This window comes from Pseudorasbora parva, chromosome 10 (assembly GCF_024679245.1).
Source record: "Pseudorasbora parva isolate DD20220531a chromosome 10, ASM2467924v1, whole genome shotgun sequence".
In the NCBI taxonomy this organism is placed as follows: domain Eukaryota; kingdom Metazoa; phylum Chordata; class Actinopteri; order Cypriniformes; family Gobionidae; genus Pseudorasbora; species Pseudorasbora parva.
Genome location: NC_090181.1, coordinates 23,202,245 through 23,223,802, shown reverse-complemented (window position 1 = coordinate 23,223,802; position 21,558 = coordinate 23,202,245). Strand labels below are relative to the sequence as shown.

General features: G+C 37.5%; 1 protein-coding gene across 1 annotated transcript in view; it reads left to right on the top strand.

The window, feature by feature from the left end:
• The window catches only part of ttc27 (tetratricopeptide repeat domain 27), a 133,259-nt gene that overhangs the window by 97,714 nt on the left and 13,987 nt on the right, over nt 1–21,558 (top strand). The window contains exons 11-15 of the mRNA XM_067455587.1: nt 3,863–3,958; nt 8,006–8,128; nt 13,826–14,053; nt 18,057–18,155; nt 18,576–18,628. Coding sequence (XP_067311688.1) covers nt 3,863–3,958; nt 8,006–8,128; nt 13,826–14,053; nt 18,057–18,155; nt 18,576–18,628 — 599 coding nt within the window. The remainder of the gene's footprint in view (nt 1–3,862; nt 3,959–8,005; nt 8,129–13,825; nt 14,054–18,056; nt 18,156–18,575; nt 18,629–21,558) is intronic.

The following is a 21,558-nucleotide window of genomic DNA, read 5'->3' as shown; positions in this document are numbered from 1 at the left end:
TCTTATATTACCATGACCTTTTATATATCAAAGGCTCAAGGGAAAGTTGATTTCTCAATTCATCACCCCTTTGAGTTATTTACAGCATCTTGGGTGGAAATATTTGAGTTGGTACAGTAATAATGCCATAACGTTTAGGCTTTCTTCTCCTATTAGTGCCAGTCCATATGTTCATCATGCTTGAGTGGGGGTGTCAATTATTTGTGGGGTAATGTGGTGGACATTCTTCTGTGCATTTATTTTCACTCTGTTATAGGGCTGGGTATCGATTCAGATGTTCCGTTCCGATAAGATTTCGATTCACAAGCCCTCAAATCGATTTGATTTCGATTCTCGATTTCGATTCGATTTTGGATTCTCGATTCAACTCAAATGAATATAGATTTAATACAAATACTATAGGTATTTATAAAAAAGAAGAGTGAACATAAATGGGTTATTAAAAATAAATGAAGAGCCACAAACCTGTATATTAAAAAAAAATGTTGGTACACCTGAGTACATTAAAACAGAATGCATCTCTATATTTCAAATCCATACAATTTTTAAATACAATTTTGATGCAACTTTATTCTAAAAAAAATTATCTGATAAGTATTTTATTGATGTTTTGATATATTTATTCTAAAACATAAAAAGAATATTGGATTAATATTTTTTTAGCAATTTTCAGTACATGACAAGCTTTTCTTGCGATTTTGCCGCTCGTCATGTGTGCATTTACTTTTCATACATGAGAAACACGTCCATTTTTTACGGTCTATGAGTAGTTGCCGTGGTAACGGACAACAATACCTTAATGTGCTGACTTAAGTTGACTGTGGACTAACCATTATTTGAGGAAATCTGTTTATAATATAAGCTATTAGGGTTTGAATTATTGATCCTGCTCTGTATATGAACTATAATTTGAATATGTCTATAATGGCTAACGTACGTGCTTAAGTGACTGCTCAAGTTTGATCCTAATGCAAGGCAAGCATTGACGTGTATGTGATATATTTTTAGCGGTTGTGTGCTCCGCTGTGTGTGTGTGTGTGTGTTACATCAATGGTTCCGCAGATTTTTAGTAGGCTATTACTACAGCATTTCACCTCAGCATTATAAAAGGTGACAACGCACCGGAAGCTGCTATTTAAACACTGAATGGATAAATGATGTGCCCCTCTGTATTTTGAGTCTCTTAAATTGGTAAAAAAGAAGAAAGGAGAAAACTATGGCAATAACTGATATATTCTTTATCTTTATTAACACAATTTGTAAGTCTTTTTTTAAAATTTGATTATTTTATTTATTTTAATTTGTTATATGTAATTATTTGATGTATTAATTATGTTTGCTACTGTGATGGCTGAATGTTTGTAACTTGATTTCTATAATAAAAAATAAAAAAATTAAATAAAATTATTTAAAGATCATGTAAGATCTGTAAGTATTGCTCCTTTATAAGATAACGCAAGGCAAATGAGTGACATCTAGTGGAGAAGACTAGTAATTCGATTTACGTTAATTATACGTTCAATGTAAGTGGAAATAAATATGGAAAGAAATCGATTCGTGGCCTTTGAGAATCGAATCTGAATCGACCAGATTTTAAAAACCAATTAATCGAAAAATTTAGCAGGCAAAGATGGCCGCTGGCTTCCTATTTGCATTTGTGGCCTTGTTTGTATGTTGTACACAGCTGCATTGTGTTATTGCTTTTTGAAATATTGACACTGGTTTGTGAACAGAATGAGTGTTGATCTTGTCACTGGAGACTCAAGCAGCAGGCCTGCACATGCTTTAACTGAATTTACGCTGTCAAACCCTGTAGCATTTCTCAGTTGAGGTTTTTATTTATTTTTATAAATAAATAAAATAATAAAATGCTGTCATTTTGGCATGTGCTGGAACATCTATTTTTTATTTCTATCACGCTTGGAATTTGTGATTGAGTTTTTTTACATAGTTGTTTGCACCATGCTGCATTTAAATTGCGTAGGGGTGTTTTTAACACTTTGTCAAATATCACACCAAACACTAAGGACATTACTGACCATTAGCATTCTCATTCATCTTAATGTGCCCCTATTATGCTTTTTTAATGGTTCCTTGTTTAGGAGGTCTCCTACACCAGGTTTACATGCATCAAAGGTAAAAAACACTTTAATTTTCTCATTATATACTTTGCACATCAAAGCATTTTTCAATGATTCTCAAACGACCCGTAAGAGGAATCAGTCTCTCTAAATCCCTCCTTTCCACTAGCCTAATCTGCTTGATTAGCCAGATGGCCCAGTCTGTTAACTATTGGTCTACCGCTTGCAGCGTTGTTGGAAGCTAAATGCCCATTAACATAACTGAACTTCAGCTCCAGAGCTCAGCTTAGAGAAAGCTCAGTGGTTGTACACACTTTAAAGACAGTAACAATGTCGATTTTACCATGTCAATTTGAGCGCGATGATGAAACATTTGAAGATCTAGGTATTCAACTCGAAACTTTCATTGCAAGGACGACTCGAGCAGGACATTTTTAGTGATACGCTACCCGTTTTTAGCTACATTTATGAGAATAACAGCGCGTCTGAGTGTGTGCACTTAATCTTTCTGACGCGTACCAAACAGAGATCAAGTTAGAAGCGACCAAACACCTCCACATTTTCCCTATTTAGATACAGTTACACCAATAGTTGAACGATCAAGTATAATGACATAAAATAAAACATGGCGCTTTTCTAAGCGGATTAAAAAGGAGAACTATAATGTATGGCGCAATAGCACTTCTGAGAGTACTTTGACTCGGCGCAGTAAAAAGTCCCGGCTGAAACATCCTCTCGCACATCTCCCCCTCCCCCCATTGACAGAAATTTTATTTTATGTCACTATACTTGGTCGTTTAACTATTGGTGTAAATATATTTAAATAGGGAAAACGTGGAGGTCTTTGGTCGCTTCTAACTTGATCTCTGTTTGGTACCTAATGAATGAACTGGGCTTAGTGGGCTAAGGTAAAGGCTATCAGATCGTCATCGCGCGTCAGAGAGATTAAGTGCACGCACTGAGACTAGAGGTATGTATCAATTTGTTTTAGTTAAGATAATAACATAGTTTAATATGAAAAAGCGGTGAAGTATCCCTTTAAAGTATTAAGAACAACAGACAATCTGCATTAACAGACATTTTAGTTTTAGGTAATAGTGGCCTAAAGATGCTTGGCAGAACTACTTCAGTAATACGGTAATAATGTGAGGTAGCCAGAAGTATACACAATATAAAACACAAAACAAAGTATTTTGAACACCCGGTAGAACATCTAATCATTAATCATACGTGCGGGTTGTGATTCTGAGGAGCAAGCTGGTACAAAAATACTGGGTACTGACCATATCTTTCAAGAGCAAGCGTTTTGCGAATCCCGCATTGAACTACGAGATTTGAGGTTGATGTTTAAAGGCTGGTAAAGTTGTTTGAGGGCAGACAACGATGGCATTATGCAAATTAATTTTCTTGTGATGTAGAACTGTCGAACAGTGAGATCTGAATTACAAACAACTTGTATAGGTGGTTCAGTGTTGATTCTTTTTTATTTTTGGAGACGATAACTATTTATCATGCACTTTCGACTACAACTGCAGAATGTTTACATTCACAAACAGCTATATTACATACTTCACTTTAAATGGTAGTGGCTCTGCTGTTGCGGGACCCCAAAAGTACATGACTTCAGATTTTGGCTCATAGGTGCTCAATTCTATGAACTACATCTAAATCCGAGTAAAATCTGCATAATTTATAGAATAATCGTTAAGGCAAAGAAAAAAGTAGTTCGTGGAATTAGGAAATCTTAAAAAATAAGGATTTGTCACTTTTTTCTTTTTCAGACCTTGGTGGATTACTTTAGTGAGAAGAAGTGTCCCGTTACTGAGAGACTAAAGATGTTCTACACTTGCCGGGCGCCTCCTCTCTGGGATCTACAGGTAAACTCAAATCCTGTTTGTTGAATTGAAGCTTCTAATTTCTCAAAGCGATCATGTTTTAGATTTTATGAACACTTTGCCCTTTTATATCTTGCACTCACGTCAACTTAGAGTACATATTTAAATGGGGACTTTCCATGAAGTCTTTTTTCAATTTTCTTTCTTTCTTTCAATTAAACTAATTTGGTTATTAATTAGCTTGAAGCAGTTGACATTTCTTTTAGATGATTAAACATGATATTTTTTTAAAGATTATTTATGAAAATTTTGTCAGGATGTCACAAAAGATTATTATAAAGATCTCCCTTAAGTTGGTCAAAGACATACATTAGGTACAGACAAAGAAATAAGTTCCTGTGATGTACACTGCATACACATGTATAATCTCTTAAAGTACTCATTCTCTCCAGTGCTGGAATACGAAGATATCTGTCATTAACTCTGGAGAGTTTAGTGCTAATGAATGAACAAATGAATGAACAAACACAACTTTGTATAGTTGATCATGACCTGTGAATACAAGAGAATTTTGGGTTGAGTTTAACTGGGACCCATTTGACCCTTGATTGAGTTTTTACCCCAGCATTTTCTCGCCTTAATTATGTCTGAATTTATTCCCATGTAGGGAATAATTCCCACATTAAAAAGCCAGATTACCTGAGTTAATTTGAAATAGAAATGATTGACTCATTTGTTGGTGCTGAAATTGATTTGCTTGCATATTTTCTCTCATTACCAGACGCACAAGTGCATTGAGCTAATCACCTCAAATGAGCGTGGGCAGCCATTATTTATTTATCTACTTCTCAGAAACCCATTTCAGTAAACACAACAGCTGGGTTATACAGCCGGTGTCACGTCAATAAGAGCTTTGGCAGATAGAATATGAAATTAATTTCTTGTACACAGTGAGGGCATCCAGGGATAAGAGACGATGAGTTCATTTTGACAGCGTTTGCCAGGTAATAGAGCAACCTGTAACTCTCTCTTCCTGTCTGATTGGGCAATAATGCAACTAATGAAAAACAAACAAATGTTTCCTGAAGTGAGAGATTGTTAAACAAGTGAATAAATCATGGGGGTGAAAATAGATGTATGGAGGAGAATGGTAGATTGAAACAGGCCAGCATGGATGGAAGGGTTTTGAAAGAAAAGGAATGAAATGACTGAATTGAGAAAGAGGGTGAGTGGGTGGAGGGAGGGATGGATAGAAGAAAAGAAGGGAGGGCTGATGTGATCAGTCCTGCGGATGACATTGCTCGCGCTCTGTGTAATAACAGTGAACAGCAATAAAGCTGGAATTGAAGTTGCTTCTATTGCTGGCAGGGGAATAAAACGCAGCAAAACTGCAAGAGAAAGAGAGACGAGAGCAGCATGCAGCCAGAGAAAAGTGTGTGTGTCGGGGTAAAGTCATGGCAGAGCGTTACAGGGCATAAAGGTTTTTTTTTGTTTTTGTTTTTTAGAAACAGATTTCTGAAATTGTTGGATTAGCTTTCAGACTGAATCACTTTGGCATGTTTATTAATCAGGACCGCGTTCACTGTGGCAGTTTTGTGGCATATGAAATGAATAAGGATATTAAAATGTATAAAAGTTGCAAAAATGGGGCTCCCAAACACTCTCATTTACTGTTATTTACTCTCTGTATTTTAGTGTGTGTGTGTGTGTGTGTGTGTGTGTGTGTGTGTGTGTGTGTGTGTGTGTGTGTGTGTGTGTTCTTTATTGTTTTAACAAAAAGGTGCATTTTTATTTCCAGAACATTTGTTGCTTAGTGTCGTAAAATAAGAAATATCAATGTAAATAATAAACAGAGCAATTCCAATAGGGTCTAAACCATCTGTGCTCAGGCCATAATAAAATTAACAGCAATAAGAATAAAATAAAATAACAGTAGTTAAAAACTAAAAACTGAATAAAGTGTAATAAAGTACTTTTACTGTATTGTATTGGGACTGTACTAAACAGGCTATATTTTTTTCCACAGATACCACTTAGAATTAATGCCAAAAAGTTATATATTGTCTCATCAGACCAGAGAATCTAATTTCTCACCATCTTGGGAGTCATTCAGGTGTTTTTTAGCTAACTTTCATGCGTCTTGCACTGAGGACAGGCTTCTGTTGGGTCAAAAAGTCTTGACTGGTGGAGGGCTCTTGTATAAAAATATATATATAAAAAAATTATTAAAAGCAATAATTGAAGTAATGTAAAATACAATTAGTTTTTTAAATTATTTTTACTAGTCCTAGTTTAATCTGTATTTTAATCTGTGTCTATATAAGGTAAAAACAGTTGATACTGAGCACAGCTCAATCACTCTTTCTCTTTATGTTTTATATATAACTTTATATTAGTTAGTATCATCACGTTTTGTCTTCTGGCTGATAGATCACATGATCACCGGCAGCCTTATCTGTGTGTGTGTGTATCTAGCTTTATAGGTACCCATAATGCCTGTGGAACGTGATATGCCACTGGTGGTGGTGGTGGTGGGGGGTGTTGTCACAGGACAGAAAGGTGAAGGAGAAATTGAGCAGGAATTGAACATTTCCTGCTCTGAAACTGCTTACAGCTACGTGTTTGTGATGTCTTGCTGAGGTTGAGTGTGACGTCAGTTCAGCATGTTTGCGGTTCACAAATATAGCATTTTAATACATTAAAATCATCAGAATATGATCTCCAGTTGGATTGGTGCACATCTCAGTATGTTAACAGAAATGCATGGATATGCAGTGGACAAGCCTACGACTACGAAGTGCCATCCTTTTGACACTTTATCCATCCGTTCTCAAATGATCTGTGAATGACGGGAGGAGTTGAAAGAGTGTAAACACACGTTTGACCGGTAACATTCATCAGAGACCGACGAGGATCATTAATATATGTATATATAGCTGCAGCCTGTGAAGTATGACATTGTGGTGATAGATGAATGGTCATCCATGGAATGCATCCTTTTAGAAAGTGGGGAAAAAAGACAGAAAAGATATTTAGAGACAGCATACGGTATCCTCATTTTTTTTCATTTTTTTATTATTTTAATACTTTATCTTTTTATATTTTGATTTTGCATTTTTATTATTTTTTAATGTCAGAACTGCTCTTTAGCATTATGAGAATTGTGTTGATCGCTCTTTTGCTGCCAAAACAGCCCTGACCCATTGAGGCATGGACTCCATTAGACCCCTGACGGTGTGCTGAGGTATCTGGCACCAAAATGTTAGCAGCATATCCTTTAAGTCCTTTAAGTTGCGAGTTGGGTTCTTCATGGTCCATCCATGTGATGTAAAAGAAAACATGATTCTTTAGATCAGGCCACCTTCTTCCAATGCTCCGTGGTCCAGTCCTGATGCTTGTGCCCGCTTTTGCCACTTTCGGCGGTGCAGTGTGCATTCTGGCACCTTTCTATCAGAATCAGCATGAACTTCTTGAGCAATTTGATCTAAAGTAGCTTGTCTGTTTGATTGGACCAAGTAGGCCAGCCTTTGCTCCCCATGTGCATCAGTGAGCCATGACCCTGTTGCCAGTTCACCACCGTTCCTTCCTGGGACCACATTTTTGATAGATACTGTGTGTGTGTGTGTGTGTGTGTGTGTGTGTGTGTGTGTGTGTGTGTGTGTGTGTGTGTGTGTGTGTGTGTGTGTGTGTGTGTGTGTGTGTGTGTGTGTGTGTGTGTGTGTGTGTGTGTGTGTGTGTGTGTGTGTGTGTGTGTGTGCGCGCGTGTCAAGATGTTATCCTTAGTCCCCATTAAGTCTAAATAAATGCATATATATATATATATATATTTAAAAAAAAAAATGTTTCTTGGGTCTTTTCAAATTGGGTCATGAAGCGAGGCAGGGCTGCCTTTAAAAAAAGCCCCATGTGATTATCAACTTTAGTGTACAGATGAACCAGAGAGAAATAAAAAGCACTTAATTTGTTTATTTTTTTGGGCTGTGTCCACATGCTATATATATTTCTGAGTGCCTCCCACATGCTGTGTGTATTTACAGGCCGTATGTTGACTGATCTTGGCTAACTGTTTGCATGTATGTGTGTTTTTAGAGGCAGTTGGCGAGCTTGTTGACCGATTTGGGCCTGACGAGCTCTGCGCTGCTAATCTATGAACGACTAGAACTCTGGGAGGATGCAGTTGTTTGCCTGGAGAGGATGGGACAGCACGGCAAGGTACACTACTCTTATACGACCAGTCAGTTGAAATGAATAGTCCTGCCTAGGGGTGTGTGATACTGACAAAAAATGATATGTCCATATCTCACAAATCTACTGCTTCCATATAATCCTAAAATATCACTCCGTTCAGAAAACCTAAACCTACTTGTAGTGCCCAGGACAACCCGGGTACACAAAGGCGATCGGGCCTTTGCGGTAACTGGGCCGAGACTTTGGAATGAGTTACCCTTATCCATCCAGTCTGTTACACTCCTACCGGTTTTTAAGAAGTTGCTGAAAGCCTATTTAATGAAGATGGCATATACTGTTTAAACTGTATGTTTTTAAATATTGCTTCTTTTTTTCCCCTTTTTTATATTATGTTTGTTTATGAATTGTTTGAGTAAAGCACTTTGGTCAACTCCGGTTGTTGTTTATTTGTGCTATATAAATAAAGAAAGCAAACAAACAAAAATCTCGATATTTTCTGGATTTTTCTCAATAATGATAATTAGATGATATTTTGCTGAGTGTGTTATTGTGCTGGTACCTTGGTGCTGGTGATCAGCTGACTCCTAAAGTTTTTGATATTCTTTTTATTCTGTGTGGTGGTCAGTTCACAGTAGTGACAGAAATCTTCTTTTCCAAAAAAGTAAATGTGTTTTTTTCCTTTTATGAGCATATATATATATACATTTTAATTATATGCATGCATAATCTTGTGTTCATTTCATAAATTTAATCAAATTCAGAAAATTAAATTCCTAATAATAGACACAATAGAGCTGTTACCAAATAATAAGTATTCAACAAATTCATCTTCGCAATGGAGGAAACAGAAGCTGCATTTGAAGTGGAATTTACACAGACTGTTTAATAAGCTTAGAGGTAACAAATAACCTGCTGTTATGCATAAATAATGTTTTGATGTTTTAAACACATAACGTTGAATACTATTATTTAAAATTATTTAAAACATAAGATACTTTTAAAATTTTAAATTAAACCGCCAGTAGGCGGCAGCAAGTCACAGCTAATGAGTGAGTCATTGAAATTCAACCGATTTATTCAAATGACTGATTCATTCAGGAACGAATCATTTGACTATCTTAATCTATTTTAGTCACTGAATCATTGATTCAACTGATTCATTCAAAAAGCTAATACATTCAGTAAGGAAACACGGCACGTGTTGCTCAGAGACGCGATTACAGTGCTGTGACTTTGTTTTGAACTATTCTCGTTGACGAAAAAATGGGCAATATGGTGTCTAAAATGTAAGTCACTTAATATTAAATTGTTTAGCAAACTTGTATACAATCAATATCACATTTGTTATAATGCTGATATCTGGATTCTTTCTGTGATATTTATTAAAAATATTAAATTATACAATAGACACACATGCAGTGAAAGCGTGCACCCGCACTAGTCTAATCTTCAAGAATACATCATATAGTGTATGCGCGCACACACACACTCTCTGGGTGTGTGTGCGGGATATACTCGATAATGTCAGATCACACATGGTTAAAACAACAATTACGATAGTATCGCAGTCGATATATATATATCCCACACCCCAGTCATGCCCATTAGTTGAGCCAATGTTTCCATGTTCGTCTGATCGACATGTTCAAATGACCTGATCACCGATTTGATAGTCCCAGTTGACTCTTTAGTCCCAGTGTTTACTCTTCAGGGAAGTCAGTCTACAAATTAATTCCTTAAAGTTGGCTCTACCTATTAAGACGGGATAAAAGAAAGTGACTTATACATGAAAGACTCAGGAGGCGAGAGAAACTTTTGAATAAGATTTATTTACAGTCTGTATGCAATGAGTATCGAATAGAATAAAATTCTTTGGCGTAGATTTTTAGACTTTTTGTCCATAGTCCGAATCCGGAAAGTAGCGAATACATGCAGTTCCTGCCTGAAGATAAAGGCATGACAACCCCTGTGGTATGGACAGGGACCGACCTAGTGGTGGTGGGGAGGATGGGGGTGAACGCCGTCAGTATCTGTGAACGTAGTAATGTGTGAAAACAGAACTTATATACTACAGAAGATGAATAATAATTGGCTAGATAGATAGTTAGTGAATGACTTGACATTAGAGTCTTCCAGTTAGAACTACATTAGAGCTCCCATTTCTGATAAAGGTCTTGAAGAGCAATTACATTTTTTCTCTTGTCACATCCAATTCTTCTCTCTCTCTCTCTCTCTCTCTCTCTCTCTCTCTCTCTCTCTCTCTCTCTCTCTCTCTCTCTCGTTTTCTCCTCCTTATGTGAGCTCCTGTCAGCATGCTCTAACAACACATCTGTGTGTGTGTGTGTGTCTGTCGGTGCAGTTTTCTGGGAGCTATTTCACAGCTTTATTAAGTTACTGTCCACTTTGTGTACCAATCAGATTATAGGGTTCCTCTGAGGTCAATAAAACCTCCCAATCACCCCCAATCTGAGTTGTAATATTATAAAAATGTACTGACATCCATCCACTCTACTGTAGTACCCGAGGTACTCATGTTAAAGTTTAAAGTCATAAACTGCAGGTGTGCATAGAAAAGAAAGCAAAAGATGTAATACAGAGACAGGCGAAAGGGAGTGATGCTTCATATGAGAGGAAAGATGATGGATTAACCAATGAGATACTGTGTTTGTTTAATGAGTGAACATCTTCAGAGCACGAGGGACTTTGGGATGTGAACTGATGTTTATTTGATTTGAGTTAATTGCATTGTCCTACTACAGCTCTTGCATGTGTAGTTGCTAATTACTGTTGGAATTTACCGTTTGGAGGCTTTTTTCATACATTTTCACGTTGGTGTGCTATTACCATTTTTTTTTTTCAAAGCATAAGAGCCATAAATCCAATAAATGAAACATATCCATTTCAAAACCATGTCAGTCACAACTGTGAAATGAATAGAAAATAAATGAGCTTATAAAATATTTAGTTTGACCTTGAGGTTGATGGTGACAGTTTTCTGAAGGTTAAGCACCTGCTTTCGAAAATACATATATTTTTTAAAATATACCTTATGAGGTTTTCTTGTGCTATTTATAAAAATCACCTAGAAACGTGTGACATCTAAGTTAAGAAAACAGTTGTCATTTTAAATTAAAGGGGTTTTAAGGTGGTTCTTGTAGTTACATTTACATTTACATTTATGCATTTGGCAGACGCGTTTATCCAAAGCGACTTACATTGCATTCAAGGTACACATTTTACATTGTCAATTCTAGTTAGCCCCAAACTATTACCAGAATTTACCATGGTAAACATGATATCTGGCACCAGAATGTTTGTTTCCCTTCTGAAACTCCCAACCTGTTATTAGCAGTGAAACTGACAACCTGGCTTGGATTAGCATCCATTTGTGGTGTTGGCAGTCATGAGATCCAGCAGTGCCTGACTGGGCTACACAAACCTTGCCGGATCTAACGGCACCTTGTTGTTTGTGGGCAATGGGAAATGTGCAGTTAATAATGGCCCTAAGGAACAAAGGAGCATTCAATTGCTGTCAAAACAATGGGGCTCTTCTATATTTCTCTCTCTTTCCTCGTCTTATCAGTGTTGTTCTAATAAAAAGGAAATATGAGACTTTGTGTACCCAAGTAAATAGCTTATTCATCTTCTGTCTGGGCCTTCAGGTTTTTAGCTTTCTTTTTTATGCAACTATTGTGTCGAATAGGAAGAGCTATTGTTCCCACTTCTCAAATGATGTGTACCCTTGGAAATAAATAAGCACCCAAATAGAAGTGCTGGGCAAGCAATGTGAATTTTATTGCCACCCACCGTCTCTCTCCCACTACGGTTCTAAGTATTTGCAAAAAGCCCTTTATCCATCCATCCATCCATCCATGGGTTGGAAGGGTGATGAGAGATGTACTGTAATATAGCACAGCGTCCAGCGTATTTCAGAGTGAAGCCACATTCACAGTGACTGTACAAGGGCATGTGTTAACAGCAGCAGAATTTTACCAGCTAGATCTGGAGATTTTACGTTTTGAGAAGCCGAAGTCAGTGCTATCATGACAAGTTCAAAAGGGTTTTTGAATTTCAATGTTCAAAAGGGTTTGTGGCCATAGCCTAGTGGTTAGTGGTTATCACACTCAATTTCTCAATATGTAAAGGTCCATTGTTTCTCATCTTGAACACAACGTCTTAAGAATCCTGTTCTCCAAAATATGTATCTTTCTCTTGTGCAAAAGAGAAACGTCAAACTTAAAAAAAACGAAGAAAAAAAAACTTCAAACAACAAACTTGTTTAAAATGTTTTAATATTGATCTTCTCTTGGGCTTTGTCTGCTGAATTGTTTGTTTGTTTGTTTGTTTGTTTGTTTTATTAATGTGGTTAATTATTTAAAAAAAATGTAGCAACATACTGTATGTTGCTAGTTACTACTAGCAACATACAACATATTATGTAGTCATCAATTGAGTCCTTACACACTATGGCTAAAAGTATGTGGACACCCAAACTCCACACCCAATAACAATACCATTGGTGTTAATAAGTTGTCTGGCTCTCCCCAGACCAAGCTCAATTTAATGTACAGGTTTCCAGACTGAGTTGCAGAGAGAAATCAAATCGCCGGCAGATCAGGCTGGGTTTACCCAGTCTAATTAAGGACCTGGTCCTGAAATTTTGAACATCATTTTTTGGTTTTGCTCCTATGTAGACGCAAAATTATTGGTAACGCTTTACAATAAGGTTCCATTACTCAAGTTAATGCATTAACTAACATTAAAAATGAGAAATACATTTACAACAGATACAACATTTGAACTAAGAATGTATTTTTCATGTTAACTAATGCTGTTAACAAATGGAACCTTTATTCTAAAATGTTACCAAACTATCTAAATGATAGCCTAGAAACCTAGACGCAGCAAATCTAATTAGCCAAAAGTGTAGTTTAGCAACTCTTAATAGACTTTTGAGCTGGAAAAACCGAAGTCTGGTCAGGTCAATCACATTATGTATAGAGTCGGTGGACGGGCTTAACAATGGCGGCAGAATTGGGTGCTACTTGTAAAAGAAGCTGGAGAACGGCGGCCTTTCGAATCTGCTTTGGCCGCGACTTTAGAAGACTTGGAGTTAAGCTTTTTTTTGAGAAAAGAACAAAGAACGGCACTGAAATCATTCTTAAGAAGTAAAGATGTGTTCGGAGTTTTGCTGACCAGATATGGCAAAAGTTTAATCTATCAACTAGCTCTGCTTCACCTTCGTTGCTCTGGTTGGTTGTAGCTCTATCCAATTGCGTGCAGAGGGAGTTTGAAAGACAACCGTTTATCCCGCCCCTCGGATTGAGCCCTGTCAATGGTGAGTTCCCAGACCAAACATCTTGATGTGGTTCTGGCTTGTCAGGCTATCTGAAATGATTCAATTCATCCCAAAGGTGTTCAATAGAGTTCAGGTCTATTTTTGTGCAGAACAGTCCAGTTTTTCCACACCAGATTGAGTAAATTTATCCTTGTGATGCTGGAATAGAATAGAAACGTCTCGCCCTAAATTGATCCAACAAAGTTTCAGCAAACAATTCCATAGAATGTCTTTATATGACGTTATCTTAACTGGAATTAAGGGACCTAGTCAAACCCAATAATTTGAAAGAGGTCTCCAAATACTTTTGGCCATGTATGCTTTTCAATATGAGGATTGAATTAGTCAAAGTTACTTTAATCTGGTGGAACTTTCTCTTTCAGGCGGAGGAGATTTTGAGACGCGAGCTGGAGAAAAGGGAGACGCCGTCCCTTTACTGCCTGTTAGGTGACGTGCTGAAGGATCCGCAGTATTATGACCTTGCATGGGAGCTTTCCAAACACCGCAGCGCACGTGCCCAACGGTCCAAAGCTCTGCATCACCTACGCCATAAAGAATTCCAGCAGTGTGTGGATTGTTTTGAACGTTCACTGCGAATCAACACAATGCAGGTATGACGTGCACTTGTGCGTAGCTTTATAGTTCTTAACCGTGCATCTTTCTTTCCTGCAAACTTTAAGACGTTAACCACCCATACCCGTACAGATGTTCAGCTGGGGATTCTACAAACTTTTGTCAGATTTTAGCCAGCATTTCTATGGACAGTTATGCTGTCATTCGGTTCTCATTTCAGTGTTTAAATATAACAAATAAGCAGATCATTGTCACCTTTTACACATTTTTAAATAAATTAACTTTGAAAGTAATTTGAGTGTCTGTTTACGGTTGCAACCATCAAAAGTTCATCACCGTACTGAAATCTATAATTGTGACCAGTCACGGAAAGTAGGGACACAAGTCGGTTCTGGGGCATTTTGAGTTATTCACAGATTCTGAAAATGTAGTCTCCAAGCTGTCCAACACATGGAAATCTGATAATATTTGGAGAAGTTGTGTCCATCTGAATGTATGCCTTTAGAAAAATGTAAACGAGAGAAAACAGCCTCCAAAGTTTTGCAGTTCTCACCTGTTCTCACCTGCTGGGACTGACAATAGGGCTCATTTACATCTCATTTAGATAAGCCATACCCCCTGTAAAGCTGCATGGTTGCTAGTAACGACAGACGCAACGGGAAAAATCGGACCGCATAGGCCTACTACTAATAATAAAGATGCTTACATTACCATCTAAAAGCCCATTATAGTAATGGTTTTTTTTGGCAAGTGATATGATGCTAACGATTACAATTAAAACGACAGTTAAGAACAATAGGTTGGTATAGGAAGGTCTAAACATGAGATAACGTGTGTGTGTTCTTAGAGATGTGGGTAGAGTTCTTAACCGTGGCTATAGTGTAGTGGTAAGACGCATGTCATCAAGTTTTGACGCAACTCGATCAGAGGATCAAATCCGCCTTTTGCCACACACTTTAACCGAGAAACACTTATTAATAAACACATGTTAGATGCTTTATTTCCACTAACATTTTCTCAATTCTTTATGAAAATAAATGCCTTTCTGATTTGATATGTGATGGGAAAAGGGAGTAGAGAGAGTGTGGCAAAAGGCAGATTCGATCCTCTGATCGAGCTGCGTCAAAACTTGATGACATGCGTCTTACCACTACACTATAGTCACGGATACAGATTTGAGCCATTTCTCTGCCTTTATCCCTGTCAAATGTTACTATCGATATAGCCTCTGATTTCTTACGGTCCAACTCGTCTGACGCCTGTCTGCTACATTCTTCCTCTTCTTCATCTTCGCTCAGTTGTAGATTAGGGTATTATCCAGTCTTATTATGCCGCTTTCATCGTCGCTTGGATCATCTCTACAGCCGGCCAGAGCGCTGCATAAATAATTAGCCACGCGTCCCTTGGAGGGCGGGGCAATAACAAAGGCCAGTATGGAAATACACAGACAAAACAAGGCGATTTTAACCTCAAAATATATGCTTTTATATATACAATTAATGCCATCTCAAACACGTAGAGGCTTCTTCAACTAACAGATTCTGCAAAAAAAGCGAAAATCACATAATTTGAAAAAAAAAACTCTTCTTTCTCATTTTTCTCAATAGTAGAGCTGCCGACTTGTGTCCCTGGTTTCCGTGACGGGTCACAATTATAAAGTATTAATGACACCTTAAAATAAAAGTAACCCATTATTTTGAGGTGTCCTTGTTATAATGTAATTATACTGTCACAATTCTCCAGTGAGAGTGCCTCTGATTACAACCAGAGGGCACTACACCCTGTACTGTCCATCAAAGACTACATTACCCATAGTCCTTTGCCCGGACTCGTCATCACTCATTGCTTACACCTGTCTCTCATTTACCTCATTTCCTCTGCCTATATAAACCATGTTCGACTTGTCATTCACTGCAAAGTCTTGTTAGTGTAATGCTGCATTTCTGAACATTCTCCCTGGTTTCTTGTTTCTTGTCTATTGGTCTTGGATTACTTGCTTGTTCTGTGTAGGGGCTGAAACGATTCCTTGAGTAACTCGAGTTACTCGAATTCAAAAAATCCTCAAGGCAAAATCATCTGCCTCGACGCTTCGTTTAGTCCATTTAACTAGACACGGATGTTGCAGAAAGACATTTTTTGTGTAAGGACTTGGAGTATGCGCGGATTGCGGTTAAATCCGCGGTTCAGGTGGGTAAACATCCCAAAAATTGCAGGTGGATGAGAGAAATCATTAATGTGTTTATTTTAATAAAGACGCTGAACTCATTTCACTGTAAAATGCAATGAATGCCTGTCATTCTTTAACTTTCGTTTTCAGCTCAAATCGAGATTAAAGTCCGCAATGCAAGAGAGAGCGGCATCAGCACCAGTAATAATAATTAGTTTCACTATTTTTAGATGAAGACAACTGTGTGTTGAGCTTCAGGATGCGATGCTGAACATTTAGGTTTCATTTGCGGCAGTTCGCGCGTCAGCTGAAGAGTTTCAAGCAACTCCAAACACATGAATCCAATGGAGTTTGCAGCATTGCACATGGATCACCATCATTGTGATGTGTGTAAAATATTTAATGAGACTTTATATATACTTGATATCTTCAAAATACACCATTAAAATGTTTTCAACGCTAGGCGCAACAAACATTAGAACAAGCTGTAATGCGCACGCGCGAGTGCGTGTTTGTGTGAGATACGCTGCGTGAGACTTGTGCTTTCAGAGCTGCGTGCTTTCATTGATTTGGTCATTTAAATGTCACACTTTAATCATATTTATAGCTACTAACTTAATAAAACTAGCTGTGTTACAGTGATGTATATGATTAGCTCAAAATGTACATCTGTATTTGTAATTTACTTTAACTGAATTAAATACAAACTCATCTCTCGCGCTTGGCACGTTCCAGCAGTTACTCCTCCGTGTGATGTATAGGTTGTCAACACTGGTTTAGGTTATTTAAGACATGTAATTTCGCCAAATAAGATTTGTTTTAAAGCAACCTACTTCAGTGTAGCTAATATGACGATCGCACCGCGCTTACACTGAGGATTTGAATTTGTGACGATCGGGTGCGGATGGATGGTTTGTTTTTAACACCAGATTCAGTGACGTTAGAGCTGATGATCTGGCAAAATTAAGGCAACATTCTTCATATAGAGAAAAGATTAGAGTAGTTGTTGTAATGGGAGCAATCTATCTTTGTTTTCCTTTTTTTATTTTGTGGACGTTATGTGCTGGCACATCTTTAGGGATCATTTATAAAGAACATGGTGTGCTTAAAGATGTGAGACGCAGGGCAACGGAATGGAAGAAGCAAGGTCTAGAGAGCTTATTTAGAATGCTGTGCTATGTGCAAGACTCTGCAAAACACGAGCACAGCAGTCAAACACGCCCAATTAGCATGTTTACATAGAAAAACAATGGAGAAGCAGCGCAGCGGAATGCAAAAACCTGCTCTGTGTGACCGTGACCACATGTTGACCACACATGCACAAGCTCTAAAAGATCACAAGGATGGATGTATAGAGAAGATTGGCAGAGTGCTGACAGAAAACACTGGGGTAGATAAAAAGCAAGACAGCAGCATTCGGATGAGTGGTATCAGGTTCATCCACCACAGTCCTGTCCAAAAAAAGTGCTCAGCTCCCTCTTTTTTTTCCCTTACTCATTCGTCATTCCTCCCTTCATCCATAATGCAGACGCACAGGCAGCAATAAGACGGAGTAATTTTCCTGAGGGACTCATTGATGACCCCAGCGTGATCTTTTACACTGCCTCGCAGCGCTGCCGTAGGGCCTCTCAGAGCTAATACTGCCTTCAGGCCTAGAACTGGAAGTTAGGACAGAGAGTGCCTGTGCAAAGATGAGCACTCGGGAGAAGAAACCGATGATTTAAAACATAAAAAAGAGACCTATTCCTAGAGGTTCATGGGTTCAAAGAACATCAATTTTAAGGGCCGAATAACACTTTTAAAAGACGAGTGAAGCACTTGGAGTCTCATCAATTTTCTCTCCACGCTGTCTTCTCCGTCTTTTCTCTCTACAGTTGGGTGTGTGGTTCTCCCTGGGCTGTGCGTATTTTGCACTAGAAGGCTACGAAGGGGCCGCCAAAGCTTTCCAGAGATGCGTCGGACTGGAACCAGATGTAAGTCACACGGTCTTTGTAAGGAGATCAGTGTCATATGACCGTAAAGAAAGGGCTCGTGTTTAGTTATTCAGTACTTGTGCTGTCGTACCTGATTTATGTCTTTCGTAATCAATAGATTGTGTCTACGAATGCCTCCCTGTTGTGCTTTCAGGCTTCTACTCACTTTTATGCATCTATAAAGCTCCATAAAACCAAGAACCCTATTAGATGTAGTACATGAGCCTCTTATGCTCCTAATGGTGTACTTAAAATTCAAATGTTGTCAAGAGGCAGGCTTAATATTCCGTCCAGGAAACGAGTAAACAAGCTGTTAGGAAATATTCTGTAGATGTCTGGTTTCTTATTTATTTATATGGTTTATTTTGACAAACGACTTTCACCCGCGGACCTGACTGATCGTTTCTCTCCTCCTTTCAGAATTCAGAAGCATGGAACAACCTCTCCACGGCCTACATCAAACTGAGAATGAAGTGAGTATGAGTGGAACCACTAAAAAGAAAGGCTACATCAAAGAAGCTTTGTTTTTCTGGTGTATATATATATGTGTGTGTGTGTGTGTGTATATATATATATATATATATATATATATATATATATATATATATATATATATATATATATATATATATATATATATATATATATATATATATATATATATATATATATATATATATATATGTGTGTGTGTATATATATATATATATATATATATATATATAGACACACACAGTGGAGATCAAAATTAGAGAACAATTTGGAAACATTACATTTTTTTCTGAAATATTGTTGATATTCTCAAAAAATATTGTTCTGCTAGCATGTTTTACAAAATACCAAGGTACTTCAACAAAAACCTTTATTTTTTCAAAAACACCATGATTAAAATTATAGAACAATAACCAATGCAGCACAAATAAAACATTACAACTAAAATGTGATGCTTACAGCAGTCAAAAATTAGTAGGAAGTAGAGGCCCTTGCTTTGAATGAGCTCAGCACATCTGCGGCCACAGGACATCACTAGATACTCACACTGCTCCGGTGTGATCTTGGTCCACTCTTCTTCCAGTCTCTTCCACAGTTCGGTAACTGCAGAGGGTTTCTTAGCCATAACTTTGTCGCCAATGATTTTACATAGATTTTCAGTGGGGTTTAGATCAGACTCAGGGCTGGCCATTTCATTATTTCAATGTTCTCACTTTCAAGAAACTGCTTTACCCGTTTTGCAGTGTGATCGGGGGCATTGTCTTGCATAAAAATTCCGGGCTGTAGGGAGATGCTCGCAGTGAAGAACCAACCACATGTTGCCGAAGGAGGTTCTGATAAACAGGTTCTGAGGTTCTGCCATGTAGCTGTAGAATAGGCCCAACTCCTGCTGCAGAAACATCCTCAAAACCATGCCACTTCCTCCTCCATCTTTAACTGACTTCTTTGGGCACTTTGGGTTCAATCTTTCCCCAGTTTGATGCCGAACATAATGTTTCCCATCAGACACAAGTAAATTAAACTTGCATTCATCACTAAAATGAACTTTGGACAAGTTCTCCTCTGTTCACACAACATGCTGGAGGTATCTGGAAGTGTTCTCTAATTTTGACCAGCGTTATTTTTCAATTGTCTTATTTAAATTGTATATACTGTACTTCAGAATATATTTAAAAATATGAAATATGGTTAAAAAACCTGCCCTTATGCTCCAGTTAGGATAATTTCAAAAAGGACTTAGCAGTGACCTTGAAATTTAGGAAATGTTATGTTCTCTAATTTTGATCTCTACTGTATCAATTTGATTTGATCTGTGTGTGTGTGTGTGTGTATGTATGTGTGTGTGTATATATATATATATATATATATATATATATATATATATATATATATATATATATATATATATATATATATATATATATATATATATATATTTTTTTTTTTTTTTTTTTTTTTTTTTTTTTTTTACTTTTGTTTTACTTTTTTTTATTATTTTTTTTTGGTCAACCATTATAGATTTTTCCCCCCTGGCCATTTATGATAAAGTAATAGCGATTTTTGTACACTACAATTTAAAAAGTATAACTTTTCTTTTACATTTTAAATATAAATGAATACTTTGATTCCGCAAGGGTGCATTATATTAATCAAAGTCACATAAAAGACATTTTAATATAAAGTTACTATTAACTACAACTTTTATCTCAAACTCATAATTGCTGTTTATTAATAATTAGTAAGGTAGTTGTTAAGTGTACTGGATAGGCTTAAGGGATGTAGAATATGGTTGTGCAGAAAAGGCATTAATATGTGGTTTATAAGTACTAATAAATAGCCACTAACCTAATTTGCATGCTAATAAGCAACTAGTTAATAGTGTTTTTTACCTAAATTGATTAATTTTTTATTACTTTTCATACTTTATATTTATCAAAAGCAAGTTTAAATGTATCAGTTATTAGGAAATAATAGTGAGCACTGCACCCACACACTTATCTCTCACGGAAATCGCCACCATGTACAAACTGTAGATAAGCCCCTATTCAGGCTCCGGTTGACCTGATTTATGCTGCATTTCTGTGTTTCCCTCATCCTGCATCCGCTGGGGACCCTCCTTGCTTTTCAATTACTGCAGGAATGACTTTGGCAGCTGTAATTGCAAAGATAAATCTCCTCCGGGCTCTTGCTGTGTCTACCTCAGGAGCCAGAGCTTCGCCATGACTACCAACCCGCCAATATTAACCAGATTTGGGAGCTAAATGCCTGTTAGGATATTTGTTGCTTGACATGAATGGAAGTTTTAGGCTGATTTCTTGGCTGAAACACAAAGGTGTTTCCAGGAACACCACTGTAACAGCATGCACCTGAGGGATTCCGCAAATGATTTCTCTCCTCGCCTCTGCTCCTCGTCCAATTAGCCCTGTGCACTCATCCCTGAGATGAGTCTTTGGAATCTTCTATTAAAACCTGATTAACGCTCCTAGGGACCATAGAACAGAGGAAGTGTGTGTGGGAGAGATTGTACACACACCTGCATGTGTTCAAAGGAAACCTGGCTTTAGATGTTACAGTGAAACCCGTGTCGACCCTTGTCATAGGCTTTTGTTGACAGCGCTTACAAAAATATGAGCCGTCTTCCAAAACCTGTTGATCTGTGTTGCTGCCACAGCCCATACAGGCAGTGTGTTAACTGAAACCTCATACTGTAAGGGATCGATTTGGAATGCTCTGTTAGCAATCTGAGTGCCACACACAACTGGAAACTTAACACACAGCTGATTCCAGTGGACTTGAGTTTTATTTAGCATTTAGCAAATAAAAAGCTAATGATCCAGTACTCTAAGCATACAAATAAACTATGTATGTGAAGATTGGGTAAGATCATCTGTCTGTCTGATTATGACTGAAT